The sequence below is a fragment of the Podarcis tiliguerta genome, assembly GCF_965153285.1.
Source record: "Podarcis tiliguerta genome assembly, chromosome: Z".
Classification (NCBI taxonomy): domain Eukaryota; kingdom Metazoa; phylum Chordata; class Lepidosauria; order Squamata; family Lacertidae; genus Podarcis; species Podarcis tiliguerta.
This window is the reverse complement of record NC_139553.1, coordinates 41018560-41038894: the sequence shown is the minus strand read 5'-3', so window position 1 is coordinate 41038894 and position 20335 is coordinate 41018560. Positions and strand designations below refer to the sequence as shown.

General features: G+C 44.3%; 1 protein-coding gene across 1 annotated transcript in view; it reads right to left on the bottom strand.

Annotated features, from left to right (window-relative positions):
• RNF128 (ring finger protein 128) overlaps positions 1–7242 on the bottom strand; it is a 45512-nt gene extending 38270 nt beyond the window's left edge. Inside the window, exon 1 of the mRNA XM_083422346.1 lies at positions 6532–7242. Within this exon, the coding sequence (XP_083278472.1) occupies positions 6532–6973 (442 nt within the window). The 5' untranslated portion in view covers positions 6974–7242. The remainder of the gene's footprint in view (positions 1–6531) is intronic.
• Between the last annotated feature and the right edge of the window lie 13093 nt (positions 7243–20335).

Genomic DNA, 20335 nt, shown 5'->3' with positions numbered 1-20335 from the left:
GGGGAAGGGGGCTAGTTGTTGTTAATTTTGCATAAAGGGAGTAGGGCGACTCTCTTACTGCTTCTTCCATACCAGCATGCAGCCCCTCACCTGTCCCAAAGTTCTCTAAAATTTATAGGGAGGAGGGATCTAAGTCTGAGATAGTTCATTTGGTAGAGTACAAGACTCTTAATCTCAGCGTCATGGGTTCAAGTCCCATGTTGGGCAAAAGACTCCTGCATTGCATGGGTGACCGTCATCTGCCCCTCCAACTCTACAATGCTATGATCTGGCAGGGTCTGTGGGACCCTGCTCTGGTCCTTCTTTTCTTCAGCTCAATAACTACAAACAATCTCTCAACACAGCTTTTCAGGCTCCTGCTTCCTTTGCCCCATTCCTTTACTCACTTGCCCCTTGACCAGGTTTCTTAGCACTCCTTTGCCCCTCCTTACCATAATAGCATACAGCCCTTCCTGACCTTAAGAATGATGCAGTTTCTTCAGAGATTCCTTGCTGCTTCACTTTTCGATACAATACGATATCTTTATTGTCACTGTCCCATGCAGGACAATGAAATTGAAAAACTACATAAAACTGCATAAAACTACATAAAAATGACATAAAGCATTCAAAAACCCCTAAAAACCCCATGCCTCCATCATTAGCCTCAATTCTTCCCTTCTGGCTATCCCCCCTTAGTTCAATGACTATTTACTGGCCCTTCCCAAAGTTCAAGATTCCATTTCAACTGTGTAGCATCGTTTTATAGGAGAGGATGAAAATGTTTCCTCAGAGTTGTTATGATGGTACCACACTAATAGCCATTCTAAATAGCCGAAGTCCTGCATGCTTCAGAAACAGTATTTTTCTGTGCATGCTCAATGTCTTTAGCTTTAGGAGAAGGCTTGCTATGGTCCCTTCAATTCAGGAGACGCAGGAGAGTTCTCTGCCATAGTCCCCACTACTCCTCATCAACTCTAAGATACAGTGGATTGATATTTGATGCTTATCTTGGTTTAATTGCATGTCAAAGTACATTTGATAAGATAAGAAAAAAGCATTTGGCATTGCCCTGGAGAGGCCCTTTCAAGGAAGGCTGCCTGCCACTACTGATCTTTTCAGGGAGAAATGCTTCAAATGAACCCCATAAACCTCCAGAACTCAATCTGAAATCTCAGTGGCTTTATAGATCAATTCTATGTATGTTTTATTCAGAAGTGCCCCTGTTGTATTCAGTGGAGCTTACTCCCACAAGTGGATAGGGTTGGGGCCTGCACTCATACACATGGATCAGAGTCTAGGATAGATGAAAGCAGTGTAAGTACCGTAGAATTAACACACAATACAATCAATTATGTTCTCCTTTCAAGGCAATTTAACCGTTCTGCCGTACGATGACTTTTTGTCTCAGCCAAAGCCAATCAATTTATTTGGCATCTGTACAGCCAATCAATTTCTTGTACTATGCAGGCCCTCTAAATGATATCAAGGGAAACTGATTTTCTGACTAGCTATTCATTAGCTGAAGCACTTGTACTACATTAGGGGATCTGGTTTATTCAGTACGCAAGGAGCAGGCGGCAGCGGGGGGTGCAGAGACGTCAAAGGCATGCCGCAGCAAACGCAAAGGTATTTTTTTGGTCCACTAAAAGCCACATCAATTACCCACATTTGTAAGTTCCACCCACATTCGAGGTTCATGTTAACTAGAGTACAATAATCCCATGGCACATATGTTTTAATGCCCCTCCGCAATGATAACATGGAAACACTAAATAAATAAATAAATCAGTGCATGTTTAATAACTCCCAGAAGATAATAGGCATCTTTTCAGTATTGTTTCATAGCCGTGAGGGACATGCTACAGAGGGAAGTGAGGCCAAGTGTGTTGCTTTCTTTTCTCAAAGGAAAACATTACTACGCAAGACTATTGGTGTCCCTGGAATTCTTAAGTGGAAATTGTTCGTATATTGCTTTTATGCATATCCCCGTCACTGCAACAAATAGCAGCACAGTAAGCATGTAACTAAGACAACTAACTCATTCACAGAAAAACGTGAGGCAACAGCATGGCATTAGCAAACTAGCTCAGCAAACTCAGAAGGAAGGATGGTCAGAATGTTCACATTTCTGTGATTCCTAATCATTCCTACCAATGTACAAGGCAATCCAAAGAACTAGAAAATTAGAATTATTTTCCTTGTTCAAACAAGTGATGAAATCCTTCCAGAGCTTGTCAGTGAAAATCTATGAAGAGCACTGCATATAATTAAAATGCACTGCATAAATGCAAATTATTGTAATCCATATTTGTAATGTTAACATACAAATGAGATAAGCCATTGCAACTTGATTAAAACAGAGTACTAAAGGTTGAGCTGCCTTGTAGACGTGGTGCAGGTGATACCAGGGTCATGCCCAAGTTACTACCATCTCTCACACGCTTCACATGCAAACATGGGCTAGAATCATGATTTAAAGGTAAAGGTAAAGATACCCCTGCCCGTACGGGCCAGTCTTGACAGACTCTAGGGTTGTGCGCCCATCTCACTTAAGAGGCCGGGGGCCAGCGCTGTCCGGAGACACTTCCGGGTCACGTGGCCAGCGTGACAAAGCCGCATCTGGCGAGCCAGCGCAGCACACGGAAACGCCGTTTACCTTCCCGCTGGTAAGCGGTCCCTATTTATCTACTTGCACCCGGAGGTGCTTTCGAACTGCTAGGTTGGCAGGCGCTGGGACCGAGCAACGGGAGTGCACCCCGCCGCGGGGATTCGAACCGCTGACCTTTCGATCGGCAAGCCCTAGGCGCTAAGGCTTTTACCCACAGTGCCAATCATGATTTACTACTACATTAATATTGCATATGACACATGAGCAACAAGGGTTACCACATATTTTCTGGAAGGGCTCTTATGCTTTAGGTAGAAGCACATTGTGTAGAATTTCAATCACAGCCAATGTGAACCTATTTTACTTACAAGAACTCTCACCTTGCACTGAATGCTCTTGAACATGTGCAGAGCACCTTTCAGGCTTTAAATTTTCTTCATCTGGCAAACAGTTAAGATACTAAGACAGAATCATTAGTTGCCAGTACAATCATCAGAATGTACAGTGGTGTGCAAACTTTTTTCAAAGAGGGCCAGATTTGATGAAGTGAAGGGCCGTGAGGGCCAACCAAAGAACCAAAGGGCCGACCAAACTTGTTAACCTTGTTAACCTTTTTTTAGAATTGAAGATGTTGAACTTTTTTTTATTATTTTATCAAAGTTGCTGAGATTTTTTTAGGATTGAAGTTGTTGAGGGGATTTTTTAGGATTTAACTCCAGGAAATAAACTGCCACAGGGGCCGGATTAAACCGACTGGCAGGCCAGATTAGGCCCCCAAAACGGACTTTACACATGCCTGGTTTCAGAGGATATCTTATCCAATTTTTATCTGTGCAGCTCCAAAATGACGATTTAAATTTCTACTATCTTTTTTGTATTTGTTAATATATTTTTAGGATGTCACAAACTGTTTGCAGATTTCACTAACATATGATGCAGTATATAAATCGCCTAAACAAATAAATGATACAGAAGCTTCTTAGATGGCTTTTACTCACTGCAAGCAAGGAATTGTTTGCTGCCCTTTTGCAACTGCTTTGGAGTACTTTCAACTTGTATATAGTGGCAAGACAATTGCTTTATTCAGGATGGTGAGTTGAGTTCAGTAGGAACCAAAACTTGGGAGAGTATCTCCAGAGTTAAGATACCTGCATTTTGGATCTATATGCTATGCAGAATATAATTTTGTGCTAGCTGAAGTGAAGTAGTGTGGACAATGGAGGAACAGCATTAGTACTTTTGAAGATAGCGTGTGCTCTAGGTTTTTTCCAGGGATTATAACCTCAGGAGCTGCCCAAATTGTTCTTAGGATCTTCTGCCTACTAGAAGTACCAAAGAACATAAGAGTCTGCTAGATCAGGCCACTAGTCCACCAAGTCCATCACCCTATTCTCACAATGGCCCACCTCTTTTAAAGCCATTCCAGTTGGAAGCCATCACTACTTTTTGAGGGAGCGAGTTCCGGGATTAAAAGGATTTCCTTTTGTCTGCCCTGAATCTTCCAACATTTAATTAGTTACTTGCAAAGTGTACAGTGGTACCTCGGGTTACATACGCTTCAGGTTACACACTCCACAAACCCAGAAATAGTGCTTCAGGTTAAGAACTTTGCTTCAGGATAAGAACAGAAATCGGGCTCCGGCGGCGCAGCAGCAGCAGGAGGCCCCATTAGCTAAAGTGGTGCTTCAGGTTAAGAACAGTTTCAGGTTAAAAACGGACCTCCGGAACGAATTAAGTACTTAACCTGAGGTACCACTGTATTTATGACTACAGTCTAAACCTAGATGCTAGGTGGTGTGTTCCACGCAACTTACTGGGACACTTCTATGTATGCATGTGATCACAGTGAGAACCTGGTGGTGCTTCCCCCACCAGGGGGAGGAAGGAGTTAAGTGGAGTGATTCACAACAGCCATGGCCAAGAAGCCTTTGCAGTAGACAGTCTGATCCTGTGGACTAGCATCTTTAATAGTCAAGCAACTCCTGGAGCTGTTTTACAGTAACTTCTGCTTCTGGAGGAGAAAGCCTAGAAACTATCCACTTCTTAAGATAGCACATCCATTGCACACTTAAAACCCACAACTTTGCCCAAAGAGTCCTGGGAACTGCAGCCTCTTACGGGTGCTAGGAATGTATTAGGGGGAAGCTACAGTTCCCTGGATTCTTTGGGGAAGGTCATGTGGATCAAGTGTGTGGTGTACGTCTGCCCTCAATTTTCAATAGCCAAGGACAAAAGTCTCTGAAGCCGAATTGGAGAAATACTTTTGTGGGTTGCCATCTTCAACATCAGTGGTCCTTTTAACCCTCTTGCTGCACCTTTCTCTAGAGACTTGGACTACGATGTCACCAATTGCCATGGTCCACAAGAATACAATACCCCCTTCTCTGCCTTTTCCCTCATATCACACCTTCCACAGATTTTAACTAAAAGCAGCCCTGAGAGCTAATCTTGGCTAAAAAGCAAGATATAAATTTCATACACGACAGCAGAAAAGTATTGAGGCTGCAATCGTATGCATCCTAAGATGGAAGCAATACATTAAGGACCCACAGATATATGCAAGGCCCAAATAAGACACACTTTACAAAGCAACCACGCATCAGACAAGTGCATGTACACCAAGCGCAAAAATGAGCAATTTTCTTATCTGATTATTGCAACTGAAAACAGCCAACGCCACAAAGAGGTTGTAGAATACCAAAGCAAAAAGAAGAGAAGCTAGGAAATGCTTCTTTCTACTTGGGTGTTCAAACACAGAAAAAGAAGATGGATCATATCTTCTGAGTCAAGAAGAGCAGGAGACTCTTCAATTGAAAGATTCCTGCACTGCAAGGGGTTAGGCTAGATGACCCTCAGTGTCCCTTCTGACACCCTCTGAAGCTCACCCTGGGCCAGTCCCCATCTCTTAGCCTACCTCCCAGGGTTGTCATTAAGGATGAAACGGGGAGAGCCATGTCCCCCCCCACCTCCCCCGACCCTCCCTCGGAATATAAAGGTGTTATATAAATGCATTAAACAAGCTGCACACACACATACACAATCATATCTATATCTCCCAGGGTAGTTCTGCTGGTTAGAGTGCGGTGCTGACGAATGCCAAGGTGGCATTTTCCACCCCCTTATGGAGGCAGTGGGCTTATTCTTGCAGGTTGGACTAGATGACCCTCAGGGGATCCCTCTCCCCAAACTCCACCAATCCTGTGCTATACAATACAATGCATTAAAAATAAAAGCCAGGTTTTCAATCTTGACTCAGAGGGACCAGATGCCAGAAACTGTCCGGCTCCCACCCTCCCTCCGCCCCCCACAGGGTAGCTCTGTTGGTTAGAGCGCGGTGCTGACGAACGCCAAGCTGGCATTTTCCACCCCCTTATGGGGGCAGCGGGCTTATTCTTGCGGGCTGGACTAGATGACCCTCGGGGTTCCCTCTCCCCAAACAATTCTGTGCTATACAACACAATGCATTTTTTTTTTTTAAGCCAGGTTTTCAATCTCGACTCAGAGGGACCCGATGCCCAAGCGAGGGGCGCGTCCCGGAAATTGTCCTGCTCCCTCCCTCCCTCCGCCCCCCACCCCCAGGCAGCCCCCCACCCACCTCCCCCGACATACAAAGGTGTTATATAAACGCGTTAAACAAGCTGCATATCTACACACAAACACGCAGCCATATCTATATCTCCCAGGGTAGCTCTGTTGGTTAGAGCGCGGTGCCGACGGACGCCAAGGTGGCACTTTCCATCCCCTTATGGGGGCAGCGGGCTTATTCTTGCGGGCTGGACTAGATGACCCTCGGGGTTCCCTCTCCCGCAACTCTGTGCAATACAATACAATGCATTTTTTAAAAAAGCCAGACTCAGAGGGACCCGATGCCCAAGCGAGGGGCGCGTCCCGGAAACTGTCCGGCTCCCTCCCTCCGCCCCCCAACCCCCCGTTTTCCTCACCCGGGTGGGTCATGGGGTGGACGTCGTTCCCGGACCCCCCAGCGTAGTTGTAGATGACGGCGGCGGAGGCCTCCCTGGCGGCGGCCACGGCAATCTTCTCGGCGAAGGTGCAGCCGCCTCCGCGCTGGATGAGGGCGACCCACGGGGTGGGCGGCGGCGGGCTGCTGAAGTTGGTGAGCGGGCTGCAGGCGTTGGCCGCCCCGGGCCCTTCGGGGGCCACCACCAGCCCCGCCGCCCGGCGCAGGGGGGAGTCCTGCCCGTAGATGCCGCTCTCGCCCACGTTCCAGTAGCTCTCGTTGCTGCCGGGCATCCTCCACGACACGTTCAGCCACGCCGTCCACACCGACTGGGCAGAAGCCCCGTGGCGGAGGCTGCCGGGGCCGCCGCCGCCGCCACCGGCCAGGAGCAGCGCGAAGAAGGCCCACGAGGAATGCCGCCACATCGCCTCAGAGGAGACCCGCCGCACCACGGAGAAAGAGACGACGCGCGGGGAACAACAACGCTGCTGTTGCTGCCGCCGCCGTTTGCCTCAGGCGAGCGACTGGCCGGAGTGCCGCGCTCTTTACCTGAGCCCATTCCCCGCCCATTTCTGGAGGGCGGGGATTCGAGGGGAGGGGCGGGGCACGGCGGACGGGAGGGGGGAGAGACAGACACGCCCCTCCACGCTCCTCCTCCTCCTCCGCGGCCGGCCAGGGAGGCCCACGTGCGCGCAGGCGCGCCGCCGGGTTCGAGCGCTGGCGCCGCCGCCGCGTTCCGAACCTTTGTCCCGGGATCGAAGCGCGTGGTTGGGATCAGTAGAACTCAATAAAAATGCCTCAGTAACTGAGGTTCCGCACACACCCACACCCCCCAACAAAAAATTAGTAGTCTCATTCTGTAAGGACTGCTCTATTCCAGAGGTTAGCTTGCAGGAGCCTACTAATAAAAGCTGTCACAGTGTCCGTTCCAAAACCAAAGCCTTCCAAAACCAAGGTGCGCTTTCCCGTAGAAAGTAATGCAAAACGGATTAATGCATTCCAGACTTTTAAAAACAACCCCTAGAACAGCAATTTAACATGAATTTTACTATCTAACAAGAGGGTTCATCCATAAAATGAAAGCAATAAAAATTGTACAGTGGTACCTCAGGTACCTCAGGAGATAGGGTCACGAAGAGTCGGACACGACTAAATGACTAAACAAAAACAACAACAACCTCAGGTTAAGTACTTAATTCATTCCGGAGGTTTGTTCTTAACCTGAAGCACCACTTTAGCTAATGGGGCCTCCCGCTTCTGCTGCCTTTTTCTCATCTTGTTCTCATCCTGAAGCAAAGTTCTTAACCTAAAGCACTATTTCTGGGTTAGCAGAGTCTGTAACCTGAAGCATATGTAACCCGAGATACCACTGTACAAGGTTAAAAATGAACAATTAAGGAATTTACAATAACACAAAATATTATAATAAACTGTGTGCTCTTAAGATTGTCATCTGTTGTTCCAATGGCGAGTCGGGGGGGGGGGGGGGGACACGACGACATGCTTCAGCATGAGGGTGTGGGTCATAGCTGTCAACTTTTCCCTTTTATTGCGAGGAATCCTATTTGGAATAAGGGAATGTCCCTTTTAAAAAGGTTAACGTTGACAGCTATGGTGGGGGTGGGGGCTAGGATTGCAGTCCTAGCAGCCCAAGTTTTAGCAATTTACTCAAGAGTAAGCCCCATTGATTTATGTTAGATGTAGATTGCCTTGCAGTGCTTTGCTCACCTAGTTTGGGAGTTAGTTCCACTTACCCATGTAAGGGGGAGGGGAATAGAATTGCATTGTCACTGTTTCATATTATTGCTTTGTTTGTTTGTTTATTCATTTGGCTGGCCAAAGCCATTACAAAATTGTGTGTGTGTGTAAAATAAAAACAAAACAAAATACACCACACAGTTAAAATAAGGCATTTTGTCATACACAGTCATATCTCGGGTTGAATGTGCTTCGGGATGAGCGTGTTCGAGTTGTGCTCCACAGCAGTGTTACTTCCAGGTTTCGCCGCTTGCGCATGCGCAGACGCTCAAAATAACGTCATGCATATGCATAGAAGTGCCGAAACATGACCCGCGCATGCGCAGACACGCGGACACGGGTTACGTTTGCTTCTAAATGCGAACGGGGCTCCGGAACGGATCCCGTTTGCATCTAGAGGTACCACTGTAATAGTTTGCTACCCTGAAGAATTTAACCTATCATCCCCACAAACGTTCCTCCTTAAAATTGCCACTCTCAAATTGCTAAACAGGCCACTTTTTCAGAAGTATAGGGGGACCTGTCGCCTAATGAAAAATTAATTAGATACCCAATCAATCTCCCAACTGGAGATTTACACCTGTGAACAAAGCTGCTCTTAAGTTCTTGTAAATAGTGGAGTAAGTATGGGGGTTAGCCCTACTTACTCGCAGGTAAGGGGGAAAATACATAGAACTGCACTGTAGCTATGCCAACATCTCAAGTGTGTACTCAGAAGGAATCTCCAATGATTTACTAATCTTGAATGCACCTACTTGTTCTGTGAAATCAGCTGGTGAAACTAATCATAGCTTTAGTTCCACTTATTTTTAAGGGAATGAAAGTGCAACTAACTTCCTTATTATTGAGGCTTTTTGCAGCTGATTAGTGTATCATCTGAGAGATTTCCTTCCCCACCCCCTTATCAAATGATTGACTTGGGAAGGGACAATTTGTATCCCCATCAGCTATAAACCTCTCTGTCTGCTCCAGTGCTGTGTCTACCTTGAATGCATTTTGGTTTTGCTACCACTGCCAAAATCAGTGAATTCTTTTTTGTGAGGAGGGAAGAGAAGAAAAAAACTGCTTGAGAGGCCACACCAGGCTCCTTGGGCAAGGGGTTGACCACGTCTCATCTAGATCAGCTTCCCCAAACTTGGGTCTCCAGCTGTTTTGGGGCTACAGTTTCCATCACCCCATCATCCATGACCACTTGTCCTGCTAGCTAGGGATGATGGGATTTGTAATCCAAAAAAAAAAAAAAATGGCTAACAAGTTTGGGGAAACCCTGACCTACATATTTTATTGAAGAATTTCTGTACAAGTTTAGCCCAGCAAACATTTGTGAGGGGGAAAAACAAACAAATGGCTGTAGGCTGATGGTTTACACAAAACAGCACACCTAGCATCCAGTGCCACAAGCACTGAGACAATTCATGAAAGCAAGTGTGGTGTAGTGATTCAGCAGCCTTTCTCAAACTTGGGTTGCCAGATGTTGTTGGACTACAATGACCATCATCCCTGTCCACTGGTCATGCTAACTAGGGATGATGGTAGTTGTAGTCCAACAACATCCAGGGACCCAAATTTGAGAAATGCTGGATTAGAGTGTCCTGGGCGTGTCAGTGCCTCTCAGCCTAACCTTCTTCAAGGGTTGTAGGCATTAAATGAAGAGGATGAGAACCACGTATACTACACTGAGCTCCTTACAGAGGTGGGCTGTAAATGCAAGATGTACATTACTGGCTGAAGCTGGTGCAAAGTTACCATACAACTGTCTACTCTGTGCGCAGATGATGTGGCTCACTATTGCACCACACATGGCACAGAGTCAGTTTATACATGCATGGGCATCATTTGCTCACCAATCATTTTGGACCCAAGTGCACACTTCTAAACTGGAGAAAGTGTTTTTGCAGTGGCAGCATGCACTACAGCCTGATCTGCTATGATGGCTCACTCACATGCGTGCCAGTCACTTCTCGATGCTCTGGTCCTTGAAATATGATGATACTTATATGATCCAGTCAATGCTAAGCTGGCAAAGAGCTCAAGAAATATGGCAGCTGCCCACTTGTGCTCACTGTCAGTGCAGTAGCAGACTTCACGATGCATTAAAACGTTTGTTCTCCTACGTCTTTCTCAGTCTCATTGACTTTAGAAAATGTGCTCCAAGGTAAATGGGTTGTAGATTACACCTGCTCCAGGTGGATCATGTTTGGTCAAAACTCTCCACTATGACCTGTCCATCTTGGGTGGCCCTGCACGGCATAGCTCATAGCTTCTCTGAGTTATTCAAGCCCCTTCGCCACGGCAAGGCAGTGATCCATGAAAGGGAACAAAGGACCGTATAGTTAAAACTATAGTTTTCCCAGTAGTGATGTATGGAAATGAGAGCTGGACCATAAAGAAGGCTGATCACCGAAGAATTGATGCTTTTGAATTATGGTGCTGGAGGAGACTCTTGAGAGTCCCATGAACTGCAAGAAGATCAAACCTATCCATTCTGAAGGAAATCAGCCCTGAGTGCTCACTGGAAGGACAGATCCTGAAGCTGAGGCTCCAGTACTTTGGCCCCCTCATGAGAAGAGAAGACTCCCTGGAAAAGACCCTGATGTTGGGAAAGATGGAGGGCACAAGGAGAAGGAGACGACAGAGATGGTTGGACAGTGTTCTCGAAGCTACCACCATGAGTTTGACCAAACTGCAGGAGGAGTGCCTGGTGTACTCTGGTCCATGGGGTCACGAAGAGTCGGACACGACTAAACGACTAAACAACAACAACAACAACAGTTGTGTTGCAGGAAAACCAACAAGGAGTCATCTGGTATGTGGACTATAAAATCTTCGCAAACATTTTGGCCAATAGATTAAAAAAGGTTCTATCAAATTATATACATAAGGACCAGGCCGGATTTCTGCCTGGGAGACATATGAAAGATAACATAAGAAATATAATTGATATAATAGAAAGGTTGGAAGCGAAAAGAAATTGTAAAGCAATGTTAATGTTTATTGATGCTGAAAAGGCCTTTGATAATGTTTCTTGGTTATTTATGATGAAAAATCTAGAAAGAATTGAGGTTGGCCAGGAATTTTTAAATGGTATTAATGCGATCTATTTTGAACAAAAAGCAAAAATCATAGTTAATAATGTGGTCTCAGAGGAGATCAGAATTGAGAAAGGAACCAGGCAAGGGTGCCCGCTTTCCCCTCTGCTATTTATTTCTGTTCTGGAGGTTTTGTTAAACATGTTGAGGAAAGAGGAGGAGGTTAAAGGCATTGTAGTAGGATCCAAGCAATATAAATTAAAAGCCTTTGCTGATGATTTGGTTTTAACTTTACAAGATCCAGAAACCAGTGCAGTGAAAGCACTGGAGCTGATTCAAGAGTTTGGGCAGGTAGCAGGATTTAAATTAAACAAGAGCAAAACCAAAGTTTTTTTAAAAAAACTTAGATAATGAGGAAAGAAAAAACCTTTTTGAAAGGACAGGCCTTGTTTCGGTGAAAAATGTTAAGTATTTAGGTGTGAATTTATCGGTAAAGAACTTGAATCTTTACAAAGATAACTACGAAAAATTATGGAATAAAATCAAGAGAGATCTTGAGGTATGGTCAAATCTAAAACTCTCATTGATGGGCTGAATATCGGTGGTTAAGATGAATGTATTGCCGAAGATGTTGTTCTTATTTCAAGTTTTACCAGTCATTGATAATGTCAAATGTTTTAAAGAATGGCAGAAGGTATTGTCTAAATTTATCTGGCAGGGGAAAAAACCTAGAATTAAATATAAATTACTTACAGATATAAAAGAAAGAGGGGGCTTTTCCCTGCCAGATTTGAAGATATACTTTGAAGCTGCTGCATTCTGCTGGATCAAGGATTGGATTCAATTAGAGAATGATGATGTGTTAGACTTGGAGGGACTGGATAATCGATTTGGATGGCATGCATATCTATGGTATGACAAGGTAAAGGCCCACAGGGGTTTTAAAAACCATGTAATTAGAAAGGCATTATACAATGTATGGACTAGATACAAAGATCTCTTAGTAAGAAAAACACCAAAATGGATTTCACCAATGGAAGCACAGGATCAAAAAAAGTTAAATATGGAAAACAAATGGTTGAGGTATTCAGCTTTGTTGTTAGAGAATCAGGAAGGTTTTAAATTAAAACCATTTGAACAAATTAAAGATAAAGTGAATTGGTTGCAATATTATCAAATTAACGAATTATATAAGATGGATAAGAGAAATGGTTTTGCAACAGAAAAAACCCAATTGGAAACGGAGTTGTTAGATACTAATGATAAGAATATGTCTAAAATGTACAGTTTGTTGTTGGAGTGGCATACAAAGGATGAACAAGTTAAATTGGTCATGATTGATTGGGCAAGGGATGTGGGACATCATATAATGATGGAGGACTGGGAGAGGCTATGGAGGAATGGGGTTAAGTTCACTGCATGTACGATGTTAAAGGAAAACATTATGAAGATGATGTATAGATGGTACTTGACCCCTGTAAAATTAGCAAAAATTTATCACAAAAGTGATAATCTTTGTTGGAAATGTAAAGAAAAAGAAGGTACTTTTTTCCATATGTGGTGGACTTGTCCCAAGGTGAAAGACTTCTGGGAGAAGATTTATAATGAACTGAGAAAAATGTTGAAATATACATTTATTAAGAAACCAGAGGCCTTTCTCCTTGGAATAACAGGTGTAGAATTGCCCAAGAAAGATGTTAAATTATTTTTGTATGCCACAATGGCCGCTCGAATATTACTTGCTAAAAATTGGAAAACACAAGAACTACCAACAGTGGAAGATTGGCAGATGAAGATGATGGACTTTTCGGAGCTAGCTGACCTGACTGGAAGAATGCGTGACCAGAAAGAAGAGGAGCTTCAAGAGGACTGGAGGAAATTCAAGGACTATTTGAACAAATATTGTAATATAAAAAATTAGAAATTACTTGAAAGAAACAAATAGGCCTAGGATTAAATTAAGTTATAATTAAATAAATGGGATTCAGAATGTCAAGAAAAGTGAATAATATGACTATAATTGGAAATTGTTTTAGTTTAATAATGATATTGGAAAGCTGTTACTTTTAAAGTACAAGGAAACTCAGAAGGGAGGGATTTGAGGAAGTCAATCAAGATGTTTAAAAAGTTGGATTTGTGAAGAATTAAGTTTGTTATTATTGTCTATTTGTTTATTGTTCCCCCCTTTTTTCCCTCCCTTTTTTCCCCCTTCTTCTTCTTCTCTCTCTCTCTCTCTCTCTCTCTCTCTCTCTCTCTCGCTTTCTCTCTCTCTCTCTCTTCTTCTCTTTTTCCTTTTCTGTTTTTGTGTATTAATCTGCTTTATGGTTTGTGTTATTATGGTGGAAAAATCTAATAAAAATTTATTTTTTTAAAAAAAAGAGTCATCTGGTAGCTTAAAGACTAATATGTATGTTGTTTGGGATAGGCGTTTGTGGACTATGCTACACTTCATAGTCATCCTATCCATGTTTTGGTGACATCTAGAATTGACTGATGCCATGTATATGTCAAAGACTGCTCAGAAACGGCAGTTAGTTCAAAGTACAGCTGCTAGGCTATTGACTGGCGCCAATTAGTGGGACGTATATTATGGATATTGAATGACCTTCACTGCCTTCCAGTCCATTTCTGAGCACAATTCCAAGTGCTTAGGAGGACTCAAGAACCTAGGTGAATATCTGCTACCATACCAACCTCACAGGATGTTAATATAATATTTGGAGGCTCTCCTCCAGGATAGTGACCAGAGAGAGAGAGAGCCTTCTCAGTGGTGGTTTCCTCTTTGTGGAATTCCTGCCCCAAGGAGGCTTGCTTGGCACTGATATTGCTATCCTTTTAATAATCCCAGTCCTTTTAATATATTCGGGTGCTTTTAAAACCTTGCTGTAATTTATTGCACAGCTTGGATGTTTTCTTTCTTTCTTGTTTTTATAAACCACACTGGAAACTCTATAACCTTTTAAATCAGCCAAATAAATAAAATACAATATCAGGAACAACCAACAACTCCAGTATCAGAATATAAATGCTGTCTACCCTACCATACTACAGATCAAGACTGCCACATGCTATAAAGACTTTATGGTGACAAACAGATATCCCACAAATGTTTAAGTCATGGAGACCTTAGGCTGAAATCTCACTGCCTTCAAAAGAAAAAACTGTTGGAAAGTTTGCTCTGATTGTTTGGTAAAGTCAAAGATGAGCTGCATTAATGGTGCTGGAAAAATGGGGCAGGGAAATTCCAACCGATAACATTCATTCCAGCATGAAATTATATTTGCTGGCAGATAACTTATGTTGCTCCGGGCTCTATTTGACAACAGTTCTAACTCCCAGTGACCTAGTCCAACCCCCCCCCCCCACGCAATCATGAATAGATCTTCTTCCTTATGTTACACTTAAGTAAACCAATTGCTCCTGAAACTGCCTGCCTGTTGCAATAAGATGAATGAGAATCGAGAACCTCTGAGCATGGAAGGAAAACTGATTGACGTGACCTGTTTCTTGCACAGAGATGTGGGCAAGGCTTGTGCAATGGAAGAATTGTCAGCTCACTTCCTCGTGTGTCCGGCTATTCATGAAAACATATTTACTAAGCAGGTCACAAGCAGGACAGGGAGCTTGGTGCTCGAGGAAGCAAGCAGATGGGGACTTTGCCACCCACCAGTAATCAATAATTTCTGTAGCAATTGCACAGGCAGTATGCATTTTACTACAACTACTTATACATCAACCTAGGGCACAAATTATATGCAGGACAAAAGTAGGGAGCAGCCTTAATAAAATCAATAATCCCTGAACCCCAACTCCTTTCAAATTTTCCTCAAAGGATGTACACACTCAGGGCCATCTTTACCTGGGGGTGCAAGGGGTGCAGGGCACCCGGGTGTTGATTTCTGGGGGGCATGGGGCGCCCACCGCCCGCCACTGAAGCCGCCTAAGCTCTTAACTATCTACCTGTTATGAAATAATAAATAATTTTGATCAGGCTAGAAAAACAAAATACATAACTACCTAGGTATTACAGAAATGTATACCTACTGTTTCACTAAAGGACGTTTGACTTTGTGTGCTCATTTACCAAAGACACGCTGTGCCAGCAGCAGCGCTTGTCATTCACAACTGCGGCACTTGACTCAACGGCGGCACTTGTCATTCATAAAGCGGCACTTGTCAGACTCAACAAAGGCGCTCACAACTAAATTTGGGGGCGCTGGGCGGACCTTTGCACCCCAGCAGTGCATATGCTAAAGACTTGCCTGCACACACTTTGCTTTTGCTAAGCAAGGCTGAGTCGGGTTGGTGCCTAGATGAGAGACTGCCAAAAATCCCTGTAAAACCAACTTGTCTGCCACAACAGAAGAAAAGCAGGATATAAATCTGCTAAATAAAAGCACCCCTTTCCTAGCCTTAAAAAAACAACAACAGCTAAGGAGACTGTCCCCATAGGGAGTGAGATCAAGCCCCCCTCTCACACAGGGCTGTACCCAACCAAGTTCTAACAGTAGGCCCATTGAAGTTATTGGGTCCAAGACAGTCGTGCCCATTAATTTAAATGGGTCTACTCTACATATGACTAATGCTGAATCCAACCCCTGGTGATTCAAGCACCGTATCAACTCTGAGGGGCATGTTAGGCTGAAATACAGTGACTTGACGTATAGGATAGCCAGTATATTTGGGGGGCCGGATTTGACACTGGGCTTCCCACCCACAGCACCAAACTGAGCACTCCCATTTCAATGCAAGTTTCTTCACTCTTAAGGCTCAACGCTGTTCTGGCAGAGGCGGATTTTGGGGTGCACGACTGGCTGGGTTGCAATGGGCACCACAACTATGATGCAGAATGGAAGGCAAGAGGCAGGGAGCACACCAAATCTGGGCATTGCACAGGGCGCTACTACTGAAATGTGAAACCTCAGGGTCCATCACTGGTCCTGGGAATGCACATGGGATTGTGGGGAGGAAAAGCCTGGTGATTCTTTTGACCATTTTAATGGCAAAATTGCTGCCTAAGAATAATGGGTTGGATCCAAACTAAGGTGGGGGGGGGGGAGGAGGAGAGGAGCAGGACGCAGCGAGCAGCACACTCTTGGGGGGCCCAGATCTGCCCCCTCTTCCAAATGTCCCCAGCCAGCTGCCTGAGCTCACTGACCCTAATGGATGGGGTGGCAGAGCCTCCAAGTGTCCCTATTTTCCAGGGATGTCCCTGGTTTAGAGAAGCCGTCCCGGTTTCTGATTAAATAGTAAAATTAACATTACAGAATGAGGCGTCCCTATTTTCATCAGAGAAACATTGGAGGGTATGGGCTGGAGTTGACTTAGAGCTGGTTTGGGCTAAGAAACTATTTGGAAAAAGCCTTTGGCTCAAGCTATTATCAAGTCAAATTAATGCTTCTAGAAAACAATTAGATGTGTTCCTTGCTAATGTGTCTCCTTTTCACTGTTTCTGAACTCATGGCAGTTAATTTCCAGCTTTTATCTGTTAATTTAGGTGCTGTGCATCAAACAGGAATGAATGACCTTGGCTGGTTTATACATTCCGCTTCCACAGGGCAATTTACTGTCCTTGTAAAGCTGGCCTAATTGTATTTCCAGGTACATTTAGTAATAATGGCTTTACTGAGAATTTTGATTTGAAAGCCCAAGAAATGTTTGTGAGCAAGGCACTGTAGATGAGCATGTCGCAAATTAATTAAAACAGAGTTGAAAAAATAACAGCAGGATTTTTTTCACCATGGAGACAAAGACATCCACTGAAAACCAGTTGAGTGGTGGTTAACCTCTTAAGGAGGCATGCTATGGAAGAGTTTGCTCTCAATTTGTTTGACATTTCAAGAGGTTATATAAATGAAATTGATTTGTGTAGTTTTCCTTTGGCAAAGGAGGGAGTAAAAGTGCCATAAATTATTATTTGTAGGTAACCCAGCAGTGTCTTTAGAGTTAATTATACAGGAACCCATTCCCCACTGAATAAAAAAAAATCTCAGACAATTTTCAGTCAGCTTCAAAGAGCAAAGTTGTTAGCATTGAGGAAAAGATCGTGGGAAGAGATTGTTCGCTTCTGAACATTAATTAGCTGCTAGTCTTTTTCCCTTTCTCTTCAAATTAGACCTGATAGTCCACACCTGCACATAAGAGGAGGAACTTTAATCTTTCCCATTTGTAGCAGCTGGCCCTTCCTGGTAACGTGCAGTTTCTATATTGCCAATTAAGTCCTGACAAGACATGTGGGCAGAGAGCTGCGCACCCCTTGTTTTTAAAAAAGAATTCTGCAAAAGCACACAGCCAGGGAACTGCAAATTCTCAGCAAGTTTTTAGGCAAATCTGATGAATCAAAAGAATCTCCTCCATTCATGCAGACACCTCCTGAATTTAGGAGCAAATCTAGAAAAAGAAATGAAAGCAATTGCAAATGATCAGAATGCAGTTTCCAGATTGCTGCCAATGTTCGGCGTAGGAATTTTTTAAAATGTGGTTTGCTCATGCAATTCCCTGGTTTTTGTGCAAAACTATGGGATCAAAAGAGGAAGCAATAGCCACCTTTGCTCAGGAGCACACTGGAAATACTTACAAACACAGCTGGTAAAGAAATGAAAGCACTAAGGAATAAGTGAGCGGAAAGGGGAGTAGCAGAAAGTGAGGGATGATCTACCCATTCAAAAAGAACTGTAACTATTAGTCTGTGATCCGGAGTGGTGATATTTGGACCCCAATCTTTCCCATTTTATTAGATTATCCCTGTGTTGGATAAGGAGGTTAGATTGGTTTCAACTAGGGCCAGGGCCTTTTCAGCACTGGCCCCGACATGGTGGAACGCTCTGTCACAAGAGACTAGGGCCCTGCAGGATTTGACATCTTTCTGCAGGGCCTGCAAGACAGAGCTGTTCTGCCTGGCCTTCAGCTTAGACCCACTCTGGAAGTGGCAAGCATCTGCAAACACACAGTAAACTCTGGTGTGGACAAGCCCTACGTTATGATTAATGGTTTGACTCTCTCTCTCTCTCTCACACACACACACTCATACACACACTTTAAGAAATAGGAAGCATAGTCCAACCCTTTTCAAGTAGAAATAGAACAGAACAGAACAGAACAGCGAGTGGCCCGATAGTTGCATCCTCTGAGCTAAGTTAGGCTGGCAAAATGGTGCACCCTGCACATGATGCACAAGCAATTCTATGCCCCATGGTTGTAGCCCCAAAATACAGGACTGTGGCCTGCACAGTGGCTGGACAGGAGTTTCAAGGCAATTTGCAAGGACATGTCCTGTGAAAAGTATAGCCATGCATATCATTTTAAGGTGTGGGAGGTGAACAGAGGCACACAGCTCAAATTTTGTATAGGAAAAGGTGCAGCCACTGCAGCTGTATGTTAAAGGAACCACTTCCTCTTCTCCTTTAGCCTGGCACCAATCAAAAGCTCCCTGATCGACTTACATAGCAAATGGCCTCTTCCCACCCCCGCACTCTCAGTTGTGCAGATGTAGTGCAGTACCCAGTGGTAAATTTGCTGACTCATTACAATACTTACTTGTCACAGACTGGCTGGGTGCAGAGGTGGGAGGCGTCAGCTGGGGAACCCCCCCGAGGGAACCCCCTGGGTAGAAGGCTCAGAGCCAAAGGATTGGTGGTGCGATGATGATGTGCGGTTAGAGGAAGCAGACTTTGCAACACACAGCTATAACAGGAAGCTGTTGCTGATCCCCACAATATTTACCAGTAGTGGGTCCAATGGTCAAGAAGGTGGTTTCTGCAGATAGGGCAGGTTTGGCTCATCAACCTGAGAAAGTAGCCTGTCTAGGAGAAGGAAAACTCTGATCCTAAGCCTCTGCTGCCTTGCAGGATATCTTCTAGAGAAGAAAAGGGGTAAACCCTACACAAATCCAGAGGGGAGTCACCAAGATGGCTGGATGGTGCCTTGTATGCCTCCTTCCAGCAACTCCTGCAACATGTCAAACATATTGCTCTGCTTTCCTTTGGACCACAGCAGTCAGGCCAAGAGTGGGGGCAGCCCAGGACCCCCAGACGCACTGCCCAGGCTTGCACCCCAGGGAGGTCACCGAGAGGCTGCTAACACAGCAGTTTGACTGTGCACTCCATTGTCTCTCAAGACAGACAGATGCCAACAACAACATGTTGCCATGGCTGTTAGGATATGTCCACATTACCTCTTACTACACATCGAAATTGAAGCTGTTTTGAGAGGAAAAACCATCCAACAGAAGCTACAGGATTGATGTGGATTGTGGCTATCATTGTGACTGCGGTTTCAAAAATTAGCAGTGGGAGCCCACTGGATGGGGAGTAAATGGCAATGTGACCATGCTCAATTGGTTTTCCACTCACCCCTCATTATCATTGCTTTTAAATTCCCTTTCCTCTCCCCAGTGTCAAAGTTTGGGGCGGCGATGGGAGTTTATTTTGCTTAGGTTGCAAGGAACTGTGTGCATCTATAACACTATATTAAAATTGCAATGTTCAAGAATGAGAGGAATTTCTGCAGAGAGATGAGATATTTATGATTTACTACCAGAGGATATGTGTCCAAACATGTTTGGATGGAAAGACTGGATGTGTTGATTCATCAGGGTCTTTCACTCAAGTCTGGTAGAGTTTCCGTTTGCTGGGGCTGAATCAGAAAGTCTTGTTTCCCTCCCCTCTTCCCCCTTTGGGGAGCCGATTACACAAGAGTGGAGCTCTGGGTCTCCCACATGATCAAAGAAATGACACAGTAGACTGGACAGCTCAGAAGCATCAAGTAACTGAAAGTTTGCAAATGAGAGGGGGGGCATGTCTGGACATGTCAATATGGGGCTATATATAATATGCACACACACACACACACAATATGCAATGCAATTGACTAAATGCGGGCATGTGATACAAAGGCAATCCGCACTGGGGAGGAAATCACCCAAATTCCAGGGATGCACTTTAGATATATATTCACCATTTTGTAATATTTGCATGCAACATTCTGGGTCTGCAATGTCGG